This window comes from Triticum aestivum, chromosome 6B (assembly GCF_018294505.1).
Source record: "Triticum aestivum cultivar Chinese Spring chromosome 6B, IWGSC CS RefSeq v2.1, whole genome shotgun sequence".
NCBI classification, from domain to species: domain Eukaryota; kingdom Viridiplantae; phylum Streptophyta; class Magnoliopsida; order Poales; family Poaceae; genus Triticum; species Triticum aestivum.
Genome location: NC_057810.1, coordinates 27,745,828 through 27,765,459, shown reverse-complemented (window position 1 = coordinate 27,765,459; position 19,632 = coordinate 27,745,828). Strand labels below are relative to the sequence as shown.

General features: G+C 42.0%; 1 protein-coding gene across 1 annotated transcript; it reads left to right on the top strand.

Moving 5' to 3' along the window:
* Positions 1 to 13,525: 13,525 nt before the first annotated feature.
* On the top strand, positions 13,526 to 14,371 carry LOC123133246 (glycine-rich cell wall structural protein). The gene is made up of 2 exons (XM_044552763.1): positions 13,526 to 13,784; positions 13,880 to 14,371. Exons 1-2 carry the CDS (start codon positions 13,709 to 13,711, stop codon positions 14,113 to 14,115), a joined length of 312 nt encoding a protein of 103 aa, XP_044408698.1. The 5' UTR covers positions 13,526 to 13,708; the 3' UTR covers positions 14,116 to 14,371.
* The last annotated feature ends 5,261 nt before the right edge of the window (positions 14,372 to 19,632 follow it).

The window sequence follows — 19,632 nt, the reverse complement described above, 5'->3', positions numbered from 1 at the left end:
TCAAATTGATCATAGCATCCAATTCACTTCCTATGATAGTTTTTATTATACCCAACTTGGATGCCTACCATTCTAGGACCAATTTTATAACCATAGAAAATACCATGCTGTTCTAAGAGACTCTCAAAATAATATAAGTGAAGCATGAGAGGCTAGCAATTTCTACAAAATTAAGCCACCGTTGTGCACTAAAAGATATAAGTTAAGGACTAGAGCAAAAACTATCTAGCTCAAAAGATATAAGTGAAGCACATAGAGTATTCTAATAAACTTCAATCAAGTAGGCTTCTCCCAAAAGGTGTGTACAGGAAGGACGATTGTGGAAAACTAAAAAGCAAATACTAATATCATACACGACTCTCCATGCAAAACACATATCATGTGGCGAATAAAAATATAGCTCCAGGTAAAGTTACCAATGAACGAAGACAAAAGAGGGGATGCCTTCCTGGGGCATCCCCTAGCTTAGGCTTTTGGCTACTCTTGAATATCTTGGGGTGCCATGGGCATCCCCAAGCTTAGGCTTTTTCCACTCCTTATTCCATAGTCCATCAAATCTTTGCCCAAAACTTGAAAACTTCACAACACTAAACTCAACAGGAAATCTTATAAGCTCCGTTAGTGAAAGAAAACAAAACCACCACATAAGGTACTGTAATGAACTCATTATTTATTTATATTAGTGTTAAGCCTACTGTATTTAAAGTTCTCAATGGTTCATACCACTTAATACTAGCCATAGATGCATCAAAATAAGCAAACAACACACGAAAAACAAAATCTGTCAAAAATAGAACAGTCTGTAGCAATCTGTAACTAAAGCAAACTTACGGAACTCTAAAACTCCTAACAAAATAGGAAGTCCTGGACAATTTGTCTTTTGATCAGCATCAAAAAGAATCAACGCAAAATCATGTTTTCATGATTTAACAAAACTAATTCCGTGCGCACAAAGTTTCTGTTCTTTCAGTAGAATCAAATCAACTATCATCATAGGTTATCCTATAGGTTCTACTTGGCACAAACACTAATTAAAACATAAAAACACATCTAAACAGAAGGTAGATGCAAAATTTATTACTAAATAGAAACAAAAACAAAAAACACAAATAAAATTGGGTTGCCTCCCAACTAGCGCTATCGTTTAACGCCCCTAGCTAGGCATAAAAGCGAAGATAGATCTAAGTAGTGCCATCTTTGGCACTCAATTCATAAGTAGCTCGCATGATAGATTCATAAGGTAATTTGACTTTCTTTCTTGGAAAGTGCTCCATGCCTTTCTTTAATGGAAATTGGAATCTAATATTCCCTTCCTTCAAATCAATAATCGCACCAATCGTTCTAAGGAAAGGTCTACCAAAAATAATAGGGCAAGAAACATTGCAGTCTATATCAAGAACGATAAAATCTACGGGCACCAAATTTCTATTTGCAACAATGAGAACATCATTGATCCTTCCCACTGGCTTTTTAATGGTGGAATCCGCAAGGTGCAAATTTAAAGAGCAATCATCAAGATCATGGAAACCTAGAATATCACATAAAGTTTTCGGAATCGTGGAAACACTAGCACCCAAATCACACAAAGCAAAACACTCATGATCTTTAATTTTAATATTTATAGTAGGTTCCCATTCAACATTAAGTTTTCTTGGTATAGAAACTTCCAAATTAAGTTTTTCATCATAAGATTGCATCAAGGCATCAACAATATGTTTGGTAAAAGCTTTATTTTGACTATAAGCATGAGGAGAATTAACAGCGGATTGCAACAAGGAAATACAACCTTCTAAAGAAAAAGTATCATAATCAAATTCCTTGAAATCCGAGATAGTGGGTTCAATGCTATTTAAAGTCATGACCTCTCCAATCCCACTTTTACCAAATTTAGCATCAAGATCTAAAAACTCTGAATTATTGGGACGCCTTCTAACTAAAGTCGACTCATCTCCAGTCCCATTATTATTAAGATTCATATTGCCAAACAAAGATCTAATAGGTAACACACCAATAACTTTAAGATCTTCATCATTATTTTCAAGGAAACTAGAAGAACACGCCTTTACAAAGCAATCTTTCTTAGCACGCAACCTAGCGGTTCTTTCCTTGCACTCATCAATGGAAATTCTCATTGCATTGAGAGACTCATTGATATCATGCTTAGGAGGAGTAGATCTAAGTTTAAGAGAATCAACATCAAGCGAAAGTCTATCAACGTTCCTAGCCAAATCATCAACTTTGAGCAATTTTTATTCAAGCAAAGCATGAAAATTCTTTTGAGAAATCATAAATTCTTTCACAATGTTCTCAAAATCAGACGGCAACTTATTAAAGTTACCATAAGAATTATTGTAGGAGTTTCCATAATTATTAGAGGAATTACTAGGGAACGGTCTAGGATTAAAGTTTCCTCTATAAGCATTGTTTCCAAAACTATTCCTACCAACAAAATTCACATCCATAGATTCATTATTATTCTCAATCAAAGTAGACAAAGGCATATCATTGGGATCAAGAGGAGTACTCTTAGTAGCAAACAATTTCATAGTTCATCCATCTTTCCACTCAAAACATTAATTTCTTCTATAGCATGCACTTTTTTACTAGTAGATCTTTCAGTGTGCCATTGAGAATAATTAGCCACAATATTATCAAGAAGTTTTGTAGCATCTCCTAACGTGATTTCCATAAAATTGCCTCCCGCGGCCGAATCTAAAAGATTTCTAGAAGCAAAGTTCAAACCGGCATAAATTTTTTGTATCATGATCCATAAATTCAAACCATGAGTACACTACGGGAAACAGGAGATTTGTCGTCAGTACTGTTCTTTGCCGTCAGCATTTCGTCGGGCCAGACGGGAAAGACAAATTTTGCCGACAACAACTGATGGCAAAGACCAACTAAAGGCAAATCAATACTTCGCCGTCATTAAAAAAACCACAAACGGCAAAGACTCTTTGCCGTCTATGATTTCTTTTTATAGACGGCAAAGAGCTCTCTTTGCCGTCTGTAAAATAAATCACAGACGGCAAAGAGAAAACACAGCACGCCGATTGATCCCACGGATCGATGACATGGCATGATCTGTGCCGCCCGCACCCGCCTATGTTTCTCACCACGCACGCCTCAAACACCCATCCCATCTCTCTCTCTCTTATCCACAAGGCCCCACCACGATCTGTCTCCCACAATCCCACGGCGACCGCATCTCTGCCTCGATCCCTTCTTCTCTGCCCGGTCCCTCTCCCACAGTCCCACACCGACCGCATCTCTCCCTCTATCCCTTCTCTGCCCGGTCCAGGCTCCTCCTCGTCCCCAGCTGGTCAACCACCGCCGGTTGATCCCACCTCGTCGTCGGCTGAGCTGAGTCCAGCGCGGGATCCTCTTCCTCCTCCCCTGCTCGTCAACCCCCGCTGCTCGACCCCGCCTCGCCATCGCCTGAGACGGAGGCCGCCGCGGGATCCTCATCCTTGTCCCCTCCCGTGACCCGGTGCCTCCTCCTCCTCCCTTGCTCGGTAACTGCCGCTTGTCGACCCTGCCTCGCTGGTGCCGGATCCTGCTCCTCCCCGCCTGCGACCCCACGCCTCCTCCCCTCCTTGACAACCGCCGCCGCCCTTCGACACGGTGGCGCTGTTGCTTTGTCAAGAGCTCGCCGGAGCTCCTCTGCAGCACAACCTCCCGCCTGGTCGACCCCGCCTCACCGCTGCCTGAGCTGGAGGCCGCAGAGAGATCTCCATGTCCCTGTCGGTGACCCTACCACCTCCTCCCTATCCAGGGGCTCCATGATGCCATGGTCAACTCCGCCTGAAGACCACCATTCGCCTCCTCAAGCTTGATGCCCGCTCTCGGATCTCGATGCTGGCAAGGGCCAGTTCATCCGTTTTGTAATAGTTTTTTTCTGTTTCGTTTGTTTGTTCGTCCACCCTGTAAATGGATAACATTATATTGTTTGTAAATACTATGATGATGGATATGTAAATAGAGTACTTTTGTCTTGTAAAAATCCTTTCATTCGTCATCGCTGTGAAAGATTTTCCCTATGCCTTCGGCCATCTACGGCCTCTGCACCCTGTACTGTTGTTTTGTTTTTTTAAATAACAATATTTGCTTTGTCGTCTGGGTATACGAGGATGACGACAAAGACATAGCCTAGCTGACGTTAAAGTACTTGACGCCGTCTGTTAACGCGACCGCTCTGTCTGTTGGCATATTTTTGCCGTCTGGCTAGTCCACTAACGGCAAACCCTATTGACTTGTGGCAAACTCTTTGCCGTCATCCCGACAAACAGCAGACGGCAAAGTATTCTTTGTCGATTATCTTTGTCATCTGACTTTGCCGTCTGTTTCCTAATGGCAAAGTCTTTGCCGTCTGGAATTAGGTCTTTGCCGTCTGTGATCCACAGACGACAAATTACCTGTTTCCTGTAGTGAGTAGGGAAATTGCGAATCATCAATTTCATTATTTCCCAAGATTGGGCAACATGCTCATGATCAAGTAGTTTAATGTTCAAAATATCGTTCCTAAGAGTGATGATCTTAGCGGGAGGAGAATATTTAGAGATAAAAGCATCTTTGCACTTGTTCCAAGAATTAATACTATTTTTAGGCAAAGACGAAAACCAAACTTTAGCACGATCTCTAAGTGAAAACGGAAATAACTTCAATTTAACAATATCATTATCCGTATATTTCTTCTTTTACATATCACACAAATCAACAAAGTTGTTTAGATGAGTAGCGGCATCTTCACTAGAAAGGCCGGCGAATTGATCTTTCATAACAAGATTCAGCAAAGCAGTATTGATTCACAAGACTCAACATCATTAAGAGGAGCAATCAGAGTACTAAGGAAATCATTATTATTGGTATTGGAGAAATCACACAATTTGCTATTATCTCGCACCATGGCAACATGTAATGCAACACACAAGCAAACAGAAAAAGGCAAACGAAAGGGAGAGGGGAAGATTGGGAAAGAGAGGGCGAATAAAATGGCAAGGGTGAACTGGTGGAGAGGAAAACAAGAGGCAAATGGCAAATAATATAATGCGAGGGAGATGAGTTTGTGATGGGTACTTGGTATGTCTTGACTTGAGCGAAGACCACCCCGGCAACGGCGCCAGAAATCCTTCTTGCTACGTCTTGAGCTTGCATTGGTTTTCCTTGAAGAGGAAAGGGTGATGCAGCAATAGTAGCGTAAGTATTTCCCTCAATTTTTGAGAACCAAGGTATCAATCCAGTAGGAGGCTCCTCAAAAGTCTCACGCACCTACACAAACAAACAAAGAACTCGCAACCAACGCAATAAACGGGTTGTCAATCCCTTCACAGCCACTTGCGAAAGTGAGATCCGATAGAGATAGTATGATAAGATAAATATATTTTTAGCATTTTATAATTTAGATAGGAAAAGTAAAGATGAAAATAAAAGTAGATTGAAAACTTATATGATAAAATATAGAACCGGGGGCCATAGGTTTCACTAGTGGCTTCTCTCAAGATAGCATAAGTATTACTGTGGGTGAACAAATTACTGTCGAGCAATTGATAGATAAACGAATAATTATGAGATTATATAGGCATGATCATGTTTATAGGCATCACGTCCGCGACAAGTAGACCGACTCCTGCCTGCATCTACTACTATTACTCCACACATCGACCGCTATCTAGCATGCATCTAGAGTATTAAGTTCATAAGAACAGAGTAATGCATTAAGAAAGATGACATGATGTAGAGGGATAAACTCATGCAATATGATATAAACCCCATCTTTTTATCCTCGATGGAAACAATACAATACATGCCTTGCTGCCCCTGCTGTCATCGGGAAAGGACATCGCAAGATTGAACCCAAAGCTAAGAACTTCTCCCATTGCAAGAAAGATCAATCTAGTAGGCCAAACCAAATAGATAATTCGAAGAGACTTGCAAAGATAACTCAATCATACATAAAAGAATTCAGAGGAGATTCAAATATTTCTCATAGATAAACTTGATCATTAACCCACAATTCATCGGATCTCAACAAACACACCGCAAAAAGAGTTACATCAAATAGATCTCCACAAGAGAGGGGGAGAACTTGGTATTGAGATCCAAAAAGGGAGAAGAAGCCATCTAGCTAATAACTATGGACCCAAAGGTCTGTGGTAAACTACTCACAACTCATTGGAGGGGCTATGGTGTTGATGTAGAAGCCCTCCATGGTCGATTCCCCCTCCAGCGGAGCACCGGCGAAGGCTCCAAGTTGGGATCTCACGAATGCAGAAGGTTACGGTGGTGGTAATTGTTTTTCGTTGGCTCCCTGGATGTTTTCGGGGTACGTGGGTATATATAGGAGGAAGAAGTAGGTCGGTGGCCGCCCGAGGGGCCCACGAGATAGGGGGCGCGCCCAGGGGGGTGGGCGTGCCCTCCACCCTCGTGGCCGCCTCGACTGCTTCTTGGCTTGCACTACAAGTTCTCTGGATCATGTTCGTTCCAAAAATCACGCTACCAAAGGTTTCATTCCATTTGGACTCCGTTTGATATTCCTTTTCTTCGAAATACGGAAATAGGCAAAAAAAACAGCAATACGGGCTGGGCCTCCGGTTAGTAGGTTAGTTCCAAAAATGATATAAATGTGTAAAATAAAGCCCATAAACATCCAAAAGGGGTAATATAATAGCATGGAACAATCAAAAACTATAGATACATTGGAGACGTATCACGCGCCCCTTGTGGCCGGCCTCCTCCCTCCTCCTTTATATACGGGGGTAGGGGGCACCCCAAAGCACAACATTGTCTTAGCCGTGTGCGCTGCCCCCCTCCACCATTTACTCCTCCGATAGTATGGTCGTAGTGCTTAGGCAAAGCCCTGCGTGGATCACATCACCAACACCGTCATCACGCCGTCGTGCTGATGGAACTCATCGACTCCATCGACACTCTGCTGGATCAAGAGTTCGAGGGACGTCATCGAGCTGAACATGTGCAGAACTCGGAGGTGCCGTACGTTCGGTACTTGATTGGTTGACTCGAGAAGACGTTTGACTACACCAACCGCGTTAAGTTAACGCTTCCTCTTTCGGTCTACAAGGGTACGTGGACACACTCTCCCCTCTTGTTGCTATGCATCTCCTAGATAGATCTTGCGTGAGCCTAGGTAATTTTTTGAAATTGCATGCTACGTTTCCCAATAAAAATAGCAAGATCAGGTGAGGTGGAGAGTTCCACTCTCCCGACGACCAGTTAGACATCTCCCGACAAATAATGCATAGTAACATAAAACGGGAAAATGCAAACTAGCTACTCTAGCTTCTGACACTCCTCTCTCTTCCCCCATAGTAGCGTCAGCAAATAAATCTGCCATGTCCCCAGGACGTGGCTCACTGATGAGGCCATCATAAGGTATTCTACAAACGTTGCAAAAATCATATAGTGTCATTTCCTTAGCCTCATCATATAAGTGGAATTCTACCATGGGAGGATCTTCCTAGAATGAAAGCGAATTTTTTGCATGAAGGTATTAGTGAGTAGGAGGTATTGGTCACACTTATCTTAGAGGAAGGCGGAAATGCCGGCATTCTCCACCAAATAATAAAAGGCATCATAAATTCACGCCACCCACAAGAATGCATCACTTGGTCAATCACATGGCCGAACCTCCACCGCGCGCGGAAAATTGTACTTGGGTTTATTCTCCTCCTCATTTTGATTTCCTTATGAATTCTGACTTGAAGAACCCCTTAACCACCTCCTCGTGGTTTCTTTTTCCTCTGAAAATTTATGAAATTTTTAGTGACTCAAAATAAAAGTAAACCAAACTCAAGAAAATTAATAGCAACTACTCCTACAAGTGTCAAGAGGCTATATTATGCAACAAACCCACTTTGGACCATATAAATTTGACATGCAAGCTAAAGAACATGATCACCATAGTAGCAAAAAAATTGCAATATATAAAGCACTATAGCAAAAACTAATTGGATCAATGGAGGAGTCACATACCGGTGAACAATCCGTCGAAAAAGTTTCGGAAACGGAGTTCCGAGCAAGGAGATCAAAAATGGCAGCAAAATGAGCAATAACACTGGTTTGGGCAATGGTGTGATTTTTTTTGGAAAAAGACGAAGTGGATGGGTGGTTGGAATAAGTTAGGGGACCCACGTGGGACCCACAAGCCACCCAGGCCCGCCTTGGGTGGGGGGGCTGTGGGCTTGTGGCCCACTGGTGCACCCCCCCTGAGGTGTGTTCAGTGCCAAAAATTCTCTAATATTGCATAAAATATCATACTAAATTTTTAGTGCATTAGGAGAACTTTTATTTTCTGGTCATTGGTTTATTGCACGAATAATTCATCAAAAAAATAATAATAACATTTATATTTTATTTATTCTAAAAAACAGAACGTAAAAAGTAGGTACAGAAAGTTGTGTTTACTAAATTCATCCATCTCATGCCCGTCAAAAGGAATCCATTAACAAGGTTAATCAAGTCATATTAACAAACTTCTTCCGAATGACATGAACCCGAAGAATCTTCGTATAGCACTAGGTTACCTCAACGGGGATATGCATCTCCCCAATAATAATAATATCATTTTTTTACAGTAGGAATAGGGAATTTAAAACCTCCAATAGAAATTGTCGGAATTTCTCCAATAGAGTTGATACTATTCACTTGAGGTTGTTTCTTCGGAAAGTGTACTGTATGCTCATTACCATTAACATGAAAAATGAAATTTCCTTTATTGCAATCAATAACAGGCCCTGCAGTATTCAAAAAGGGTCTACCAAGGATGATTGACATATTGTCGTCCTTGGGTATATCAAGAATAACAAAGTCTGTTAAGATAGTAACATTTGCAACTACGACACGCACATCCTCACAAATAACGTTGGGTATAGCAGTTGATTTATCGGCCATTTGCAAAGAGATTTTAGTAGGTGTCAACTTATGCAAATCAAGTCTTCGATACAAAGAGAAAGGCATAACACTGACACCGGCCCCAAGATCACATAAAGCAGTTTTAACATAATTTCTTATAATGGAGCATGGTATAGTTGGTATTCCAGGATCTCCTAGCTTCTTAGGTATTCCACCTTAAATGTGTAATTAGCAAGCATGGTGGAAATTTCAACTTCCGATATCTTTCTTTTATTAGTAACAATATCTTTCATATACTTATCATAAGGAGACATTTTCAAAATATCAGTCAAACATAAGCGCAAAAAGATAGGTCTAAGCATTTCAACAAAGAGATCAAATTCTTCATCATCCTTTTTCTTGGATGGTTTCAGAGGAAAGGGCATGGGTTTCTGAAACCATAGTTCTTTTCCTTTACCATGTTTCCTAGCAATGAAGTCTCTTCTATTATATCTTTTATTCTTAGGTTGTGGGTTATCAATCGACAACAGGTTCTATATCCACATCATTATCATTACTAGGTTGAGAATCAACATGAACATCATCATTATCATTATTACTATGTTCATGTTCATCACTAGATAGTGTCTCAGCATGAGAAATTGAAATGTCATTTGGATTTTCAGGTGTGTCTATAGTGGGATCACTAGAAGCATGCAAAGTCCTATCATCTTTCTTTTTCTTCTTAGATGAACTAGGTGCATCAGTATTAATTCTTTGAGAATCTTGCTCAATTCTCTCAGGGTGGCCTTCAGGATACAAAGGTTTGTGAGTCATTTTACCTCCCCTGGTCATAACTCTAACAACATGATCATTCATTTTATTATTCATCTTATTAGGAAAATCATTATGTGCCTTGAGAACTTGTTCTAATTGAGTTTTTACCATGGAAGCATGTTTACTAACAACCTTGAGATCATTAGCAGTTCTAAACATATAGTCACTCAAGTGTTCAATTGTAAAGGCGTTTCTTTTCAACTGCCTGCTAACATATGCATTGAACTTTCCTTGTCTAACAATAAAATTATCAAATTCATCCAATCATTGATTAGCAGATATATTATAAGGAATATCACCTTCATCAAATCTATAGAGAGAATTTACCTCTACTACCAGCGTCAGGTTATCAACACCATGTATTTCTTCAATATATGGTAAATTCTTAACATCTTCAGCTTTAATACCTTTTTCTTTCATAGATTATGCCTCTTGCGTATCTTTAGGACTGGGAAATAGAATACCCCTCTTCTTAGAGTTGGTTTCAGCGGTAGTTCAGGAAGATTCTAATCATTATCATTTCTAAATATATTATTCAATAGTACTTCAGCATCTTCAACAGTTTGTTCCCTGAAAATGCAACCAGCACAACTAGCTTTTAGTTGCAAAATACTATGGAAGTAACGGTAACAGTGGCAAAAGTAAAACAGTAGCAGTTTTGTAGTGATTGTAACAATGGCGACGGCAAAGTAACTTCGCAAAGATCAATATGTGAAAAGCTCGTAGGCATTGGATCAGTGATGGATAATTATGTCGGATATCATTCATCATGCAATAGTTATAACCTAGGGCGACACAGAACTAGCTCCAATTCATCAATGTAATATAGGCATGTATTCCATATGTAGTCATACGTGCTTATGCAAAAGAACTTGCATGACATCGTTTGTCCTACCCTCCTGTGGTAGCGGGGTCCATAAGGAAACTAAGGGATATTAAGGCCTCATTTTAATAGACAACCGGAACAAAGCATTAGCAATTAGTAAATACATGAACTCCTCAAACTATGGTAATCACCAGAAAGAATCCAAATTATTGTCACCTTGGGGTATGCGGATCATAACACGTAATAGGTTCAGAACCCACATATATTCATGAAAACATAATAGGTTCAGACCTGGAATCATGGCATTCGGGCCCTAGTGACAAGCATTAAGCATAGCAAAGTCATAGCAACATCAATCTCAGACCATAGTGGATACTAGGGATCAAGCCCTAACAAAACTAACTCGACTACATGATAAATATCATCTAACCCATCACCGTCTAACAAGCCTACGAAGGAATTACTCACTCCCGGCAGTGAGCACCATGTAATTGGCGATGGAGGAAGGTTGATGATGACGACGGCGACGGATTCCCCTCTCCGGAGCCGAAAAGAGACTCCAGATCAGCCCTCCCGATGAAGAACAGGAGGCATCGGCGGCTCCATATCATAAAACGCGATGAATCCTTCTCTCTGTTTTTTTTCTCTGTGAATAGGTATTTATAGAATTGGAGTTAGGGTCGGAGGAGGTCCAGAGGCCCCACATGCCTGCAGGGCGCGCCCCCAGGGCTTGTGGCCTCTGAGTGGCCCCTCTGGTATCTTTTTGCACCAGTATCTTTTATATATTTCACAAAAATTCTTCGTAAATTTTTAGGTCAATCTAAGAACTTTGATTTCTGCACAAAAATAACACCGTGGCAATTTTTCTTAAAACATCATTAGTCTGGCTTAGTTCCGTTCAAATAATCTAATTAGACTCCAAAACAAGGGCAAAAGAGTTTGGAAAAGTAGATACGATGGAGACGTATCACTGCGGCAACTAGCGAGCCTGGGTCGGCCATCTCGGTCTTGCCTTCACACGGTTTTCTTTTCTTGTGGCTATAAGCGAGACATAGGGGTGCCTACGTATGATTGTGGCCCTTCGTCCCGGTAATGTACAAGGGCGAAATTTGACTGAGGTGTATCGATGAACATGATGTGACCCCCTTCATGCGGTGTCTCTCGTCCAATAGTCAACGTTCACTATGTGTCTCTTGTTTCCCTAAGAAAACTATGACCCGTTTCTCTCCTGGTCTACCGCCACTCGTTCCCACCGCCTCATGCCTGCACCAGTGGCCAAAGTTGGAGAAATGGAGCCGACGTACAAGGTAGGTGGTGAGATAGAGATCGTAGTACAAGCCACAACCAAATATTGCTTAGATCGGAGTCTCCCTCAACCCTACTGTGTCGACAACAGATGATGTGGCTGAAGATTAAATTTCCTGAATCCGGCACACCATTTGTTACCAAAGCCTGTTTTCCTTAAGGTTGCCAAAATTATCTTGTGCTTTGTTTTATCAAAAGCATTTCAAAATCTAACTTTAACATCGCAATAGGGTCTTTAGATCTGACACCGAGGCAAATTTTGCATCTACGAAACCCATACTGGTTAAAGTGAACTAGCTCAATAATCACTTATTGCAACCTATTTGCAAAGGAGCTTGGTGATTAACTTGATTGTGTACCAGAGAAGGGACATTAGCCTGAAATTATTAAATGTATTAGCACCATTCATTTGTTGGATCAGAGATATACGAACCATTGATGCTTTGTAAGCAAAGACCCCCTTTGTGGAACTGGTTGCATAGATCATATAAATCTTTCTTGATGATATGCCAGTATTTCTTAATGAAGTTAGTATTAAGCCATCTAGCCCAAAAGACTTGTTTGAAGGCAAAAGTAATAACATCATCAATTTCCTTTTAAGAGAAAGGGTCCCCTAGGAAAAAAAAAAGATCATCATGTACATGCAAAAGATCCCGTAACTAACTAGGCACAGATACTTGAGCACATTGTACCACCCTTTCTTTAAAAGCTGCAAAGAAATGATTAGCTTTAGTCTGATGTTCAGATAAGGTGAAACTAGCATTGTGAGAAAAGCTATATTGTTGTTTTTGTGCCGGGTAGTGGCCTGGGCATGGAAGAATTTTGAGTTTTCACTTCCTAGAGTCACCTATTTGATTTCCACCCATTTGCGGCCAGTTAACTTTATGAGTGTGGAGAAGCCCACACAAATGCTCTTTTACATCCTTCATCAAAGCCAATTCAATGGGGTAAAGGTCTAAGAAATTCTCAATGGAGTCTAATAGAGATATGATACTGTTAGCATCAGCAATGTCATCTCTGACTAAAGATAAGGATCTGGCCCAAGTTTCTTTTGATGTTCTCTAACTAGTTTAAACTTGCAGTAACCCTTTTGGCTACATCTGCATAATGAATGGACTGGGTCCAAACTAATTCAACCATGTTTAGGAAAGTATCATGTTCCATCCTCCAATTTTCCAACCGAAAAACCTTGCTCTTGAACATGCTAGTTTGAAGCTGGAAACCCAGCAATGAATACAAAACTATATGTCCGGTTCAAAGACCCACCGCGTAAGTTCCCGATGCAGAACGACCATACACGTTCAGCAACTCTCCAAATTCAGAAGAAGGCACGCATATCCCATCCGATGGATTTGGATGCACAGCCACATTCATGCACGCGTTCACTCTAATATCCATCTACCGGAGCTGATCGTTGCGTCCTGCATGCATGGCGCCGAGTCGAAGTTTGTCGCGTTTCAAACCGCACCGCACACAGTCTCGCAGATTTCATCGCCATTAATTTTGCACACCTGCAAATGACGCCAAGCAAGTGTATGCAGCTGAGATGTTAATGAATGCCATCCATTTCCCAACTTCTAACGCGCTCCTGCCCCACCAACCGGCCGCCCTAGCTACGTGTCCACGTTGCCTACTCCACGTACTATGTCGTCTTGCCGACGACGCTCCTATGGAGTCATCGAGGAGATCGAGGAGAGCTCTAGCTCCCATCTCAACCAAGCTGGCCTCCACTCGCCTCTCCCGCCTATATATACATTCGCTTCATCTTCATGGGCATCTTCATCTCATCCATCACACAACACACAACCTAGCTAGGTACTGCAAGGTACTTGTAGTTGCTGCTGATCAATCTTGCACACCCAGTTGAAGGTCGACCAGACGAGGGTGCCAAGCATGGCGTCCAAGGGTCTCATTGTGGTTGCTTTCCTGCTTGCTGCGGCTTTCCTCGTGGCCACAGCTGAACAAACTCGTGCGCACTAGTTTTCAACTGATTCATCATTAGGCTAATTAAGAAACCTGCTGCTACTGCAACTAATTACATGCATACCGTTTGTGTTCATGCAGAGGCCAACAAGGAAGAGACCCAACCCGGTGTTCAGGGCGGCTACCCTGGACACAACGGAGGCGGTGGCGGCGGTTATCCTGGACACGGAGGAGGCGGTGGCGGCGGGTACCCTGGACACGGTGGGGGTGGCGGCGGCGGCTGCAGTCACCGATGCTGCGGGCACGGTGGCTGTCACTGCTGCACCGGCCCCGACGAGATCCCGGAGTCCAAGTATCGGGCGGACGTCCGCAACTAAGTGCCGGATGCAGCAGCGTGCATGCGTAGTATAGACGTACTGCCGTTGCTCGTTGCACGCACGTAGTAATACATGGTCAATAAGAGGTAGTGGATGTGTATGTATGTACATATACGTACACATTGCACAGTTATCCTGATCCAAAACACATATGGTCGTGTTTTTGTTTACCCTGTAAGAGTTGTCTTTGTTGCTCAATATGCAGGCAACTCTCGTGCGTGCATGTTATAACAAAATCTCAGGGCTTCTTATCTTAGTTAAAGTTCCTTAACAACAACTCAAAAAAATTCAATACCCGTATAATATATCCACGTCCTCTATTTCAACACGGCGTCCCATCTTCATAGCCACTTATCCTCCGTTCCATCCTTGTTGAGGGTGATCGCGCTATCCACCTAATCTCAACGCGTTGAGGGTGATCGCGGTATCCACCTGATCTCAATGCACTCGGACATGGTTAATCCCAAAGTGATGAGCTCGGTCACCGCACGACAAGTATGTATATTATAATCATATAATTGTACTGAATATCATAACACCCAATGCGGCTCCAAGGTTAGTTAAATTGTCTAGAAGTTAGAACAATCGATAATGATGCAAACAAAACGAAAAATTGCTAACACTGTTTTCAGTTATAACATCAGTGTAATTTTTAGTTATAACAACATTCATGCTTTGTCACGGAACAAACGCCGACTGCCATGAAGCAGGTTGGCCAGGTTGAAGAACTGGGTTGCGAAACGGCGTTTATGTCCAGCGAGATCAGGAGTGTAGCACAAAGATCCTTCATCCTCCGGCTACTATAATATGGAAAAGCAAGGATTAGGAACTTTGAGTCCGACTCTTGGTCGAGCGAGGCGGGCTTCTTTTTGGCATAAACTAGGAGAGGACATGCACTAGTAGAAAAACACCTAATAGTCCCGGTTCGTGAGGGCCTTTAGTCCCGGTTAATGAACCGGGACTAATGGGCCGTTACTAATACCTTCACCCATTAGTCCCGGTTCTTGTTTGAACCGGGACTAATGTGTCTTCACGTGGCTCTGTGCGTCGAGCCCAGTCAGGGGGCCTTTGGTCCCGGTTGGTGGCGCCAACCGGGACCAAAAGTCCATGTTTTTTTTTTGAAAAGTGGCTGCTTTAGAGGTTTTGGGGGTTATTTTTAGGTTGTTATATTAGCTAGCTAATAGAGAGAAGTGTCCTCTTTTATATCTTCGTCCTTGTTTTACCAACGCTGCTGCTATATATGTTCATTTTACCCGCTGATATAATAACTCATGCATGCTCGCATACATCAGCATATATAATAACAAGTACTCGTCCTACTAATCATGCATCATCACACAACTTCTACTCGTTATTAATAATAACTCATACGATAATCATCCTTATAGTCATCGAACCCAACCCTACATAATTGTTCTTAACACATGATCATCAGTATCAGGTAGGACCTAAACACCCTTAAGGTAAAATAGCATAAAACAATATAGACCATGTCTCTCCATTATGAAGAATGGCGATCATCCTGTCTCCAATTTTTGCCCTTCGCTGAATGTTGCTTCCAAGAAGCTCCTTACGACTGTCCATACATTTTTTCCATTCTTTGATTGTCATGTCTCCACTTCTTTTAGAAACCCGGTATGGACAGTTCAGATTCGTAGGAAGACCTGGTTGTATGTTCAAAACATGAAGGCTACCGTGTGTATACATCAGATGAGACACACAATCATTCGGGATTATCTGTTGAAAAACATAGTAATAACTTCGTAGTTAGCAATGATATGATGTACTAGTTTTAGAAGTATGCAAAAAGATGCACGGATGTCGTAATAGTAAAAAATCTTACCAGGGTATCTCCATGGTAGTTACCGTAGTTCAACACGTGCACTAGTGGCACGTATTGACCATAATGTTGAGGAGTTCAATTGTAGACATTGTAATTCTCAAGATCAGTACAAAATGCGACCAGATGATTTTTCTCCTGATAAGTTAGTTCGGAGCCTTCGGTGTAGTAGGTTCTGTCTACCATCTTTCGCACATTCTTTGAAGAATGAAAATAAGCTGTCAATGGAGAATAAGTTGTCAACTATTTTGAAATAAACAATATAAATTACTTAATAACTATGTGAAGCTCACATGGGGGAAGAATTGGAGGTGTATCCACAAGGACGAAAATCGTAGGTCTCTCTTGCTCGATTGTAGGATCACCAAGATCCATGTTAACAAGCATACCCTCATCAAAACCATACATCTTGCAAAGTGCTTCCCAATTTTTGCAACCAATAAGCTAGTCGAATTGGAAAAGATGAAAAATATTGTCATGATTAAAATAGTTGAAGTCATGAGTAATTACGAAAAAATGTTGCAGATACCTAATCGTCGGTTGCATACCGTATGAACATCGAAGGTCTCCTCGAGCTTAATGCTGAAGCGACGATCTTCGTCCAGCTCAATGAACCTATCGCAGATACCTCGGTCATCGTGGCACCAGTCGCACTCCCCCGGGCGGTTTTCGTCGTCCGAGTACGACATTTCCGTCCTATGTTCATAATTCAAATATTAAACTAGATTATTAATCATGGGTTGACTATCGGTGATGTACGTAGCTCCTCCTTTCATTCCCGAGTGCATTATTACATCAAATTGTCTAGCACACGGGAATGAAGGAGAACTTATCCAATATGAGCATTCAGTAAGCAAAACCAAATCATAAAATAAGCAAAACCAAATCATAAAATAAAGTAGTATTCAAATTTGCATGCATTCAATAATTATAATGAAAAGTACATCATCTCTTGGTGTCCGTACATCGTCGAATATTATCACTAATATAGCATCACTAGTACAACTAGAACCGTAGCGCCCGACGGGTATCGACGCGGGCGGTGGACACGCAAAGATAAGGAACCATCACAGGATCATAGCTCCAGTGAGATCCCTGGAGAATCTGCCAGGTATTGTCGAACCTACCCTCCAATGCAACCATGTAGCGACCGACGTGCTCGTCCTCCTCGCTGACACGGTGACGTACCACCTCCGCGTTGTCCGGAAGCCTCGGCACCGTCACTGGACCACGCGACCGCCACCAAACAAGAATCGGGTCAACAATGGGCTGCCTCCTCACCAACCTACGTCCCCCGGAAGGTAGCACCTCCCAATACCAGCCCGGCGGAGCCCAGTCCCGAACATGGCCCTGATCTAGCAAGCCTCCACCGCCGAGTCGACGACGACGAGGATGCGGGATAGGCATCGCCGACGTTGATGCGGGAACTACTTCTGTATATAGTTAAATAAAGTAGTTTTATTAATTAAATCAACTAGCTAGTTCAACTACTAAACACTTACTATAAATAAATAAAGTAGTTCTTACTAAAAACAAACTAATTCTATATATAGTAAAATAAAGTAGTTTATTAAATCAACTAGCTAGTTCAACTATATATGAAGCACTTACTATAATAAAATAAAGTAGAATTACTAAAAATAAACTAGTATTTTTCTAACTAATTATATTAAACGATTTCTCTTCTTATTTTTTTCATTTTTCTAAATACATACTATGAACAAAAAAGTCATTAAAATTCTATAAACAAAATTACAACAGAAAAAAATCATAAAGATTCTATGAGCAGAAAATCTATGAACTACACATCTAAATTACTACACATCTAAAAAAAAAAATCTATGAACTACAAAAAAATCTAAAAAGATCTAACAAAATCTAACAAAATCATAAAAAATCTAACAAAAAAATCTATTAACAGAAAAAAAAATCTAACACAATATGAACAAATTAATTACACAATCTAAATTAACATACTATGAACTACATATCTAAATTACTACACATCTAATCTAACAAAAAAAATCTATAAACTACAAAAAAAAATCTAACACAAATCTAACAAAAATCACAAAAATCAAAAAAAAAATCTAAATTGCTCACGGCGAGGTCGACGGCGACGGCGACGGCGACGGCGACGGCGAAGGCGAGGTGCGGCGCGGGGCGGCGACGGCGTCGGGGGCGGTGACGTCGGGGCGGCAGGGCGGGGCGGGGCGGCGACGGCGGCGGGGCGGGGCGGGGCGGCGATGGCGTCGAGGCTGGACGGCGACGGCGTCGGGGCGGGGCGGGGCGGCGACGGCGGCGGGGCGGGGCGGGGCGGCGACGGCGAGGTGGCGGCAGGCGACGGCGTCGGGAGATCGAGAGGAGGAGGAGAGATCGAAGTGGGGATGCGGTTCTGAAATTTTCCTTATATAGCAAAGCCTTTAGTCCCGGTTCGTGGCTCCAACCGGGACCAATGACCCCCTTTAGTCCCGGTTGGAACCACCAACCGGGACCAAAGGCCTCTTTTCAGCAGCCCAAAGGGCGGGAAGCAGAGGGCTTTGGTCCCGGTTGGTGCCACCAACCGGGACTAAAGGGTGGGCATTAGTCCCGGTTGGTGCCACGGACCGGGACCAATGGTCGTGTGCTGGCACGGTGCGGCACAAAAGTTTAGTCCGACCTCGCTAGCTGAGAGGGGCGCAAGTGGTTTATAAGCCCCACTGCCGCACCCCTCTCGAGCTCCTCTCCACTGCAGGCTTACGGGCCTACTTACTACCGCGTTGCCTGATGGGCCTACTGGGCCACCTGCGGGCCTGAATCCTGGCCCATGGTGGGTTTCTAGTCGTATTCAGGCCGTGGGTGCCCAGTAGGAGGCACTTTTTTTCCTTTACTTATTGTTGCTATTTTTATTTTTTTTCCCAGATTTTTTGTTTTGTTTTCTGCATTATTTATTTTCTTTTGTTTTTTTCTTTATTTTTTAATTCTTTTTGCTTTTAGTTTTAGAACAATTTTAAACTTTCTATTAGTGCTATTAGTTCTCAAATTTGAAAACACTTTTTTTGTTTTTTTGTTTTATTTCATGCTTTATTTATTTTATTTTGTTTCTACTTACAACAAAATACTTATTGTTGCTATTTTGTTCCCTAGATTTTTTGTTTTGTTTTCTACATTATTTATTTTCTTTTGTTTTTTTGCTTTACTTTTTAATTCTTTTTGCTTTTAGTTTTAGAAAAATTATAAACTTTCTGTTAGTGCCATTAGTTTTCAAATTTGAATACACTTTTTTTGTTTTTTTTTCTTTATTAATTTTATTTTTTTTCCATTTTTTCTTTTGATTTCTGCATTATTTATTTTCTTTTATTTTCTGCATTAAAGCATTTCAAATGAACTCTGAAAAAGTTGAAAGTTGAAAGTTGGCATGGTATCACGAGGGTCGAACCATAATGGGATGCCTTTGGTCCCGGTTCGTCCCACCAACCGGGACCAATGGTGGTCGGCCAGGACCAAGGCCCATTGGTCCCGGTTCGTCCCACCAACCGGGACCAATGGCCCACGTGGCCCGGCCGGCCCCCGGGGCTCACGAACCGGGTCCAATGCCCCCATTGGTCCCGGTTTTGGATTGAACCGGGACTAATGGGCTTACCCAGCCGGCCTGGACTATTACCCCCTTTTTAGTCCCACCTCGCCAAGCGAGAGGC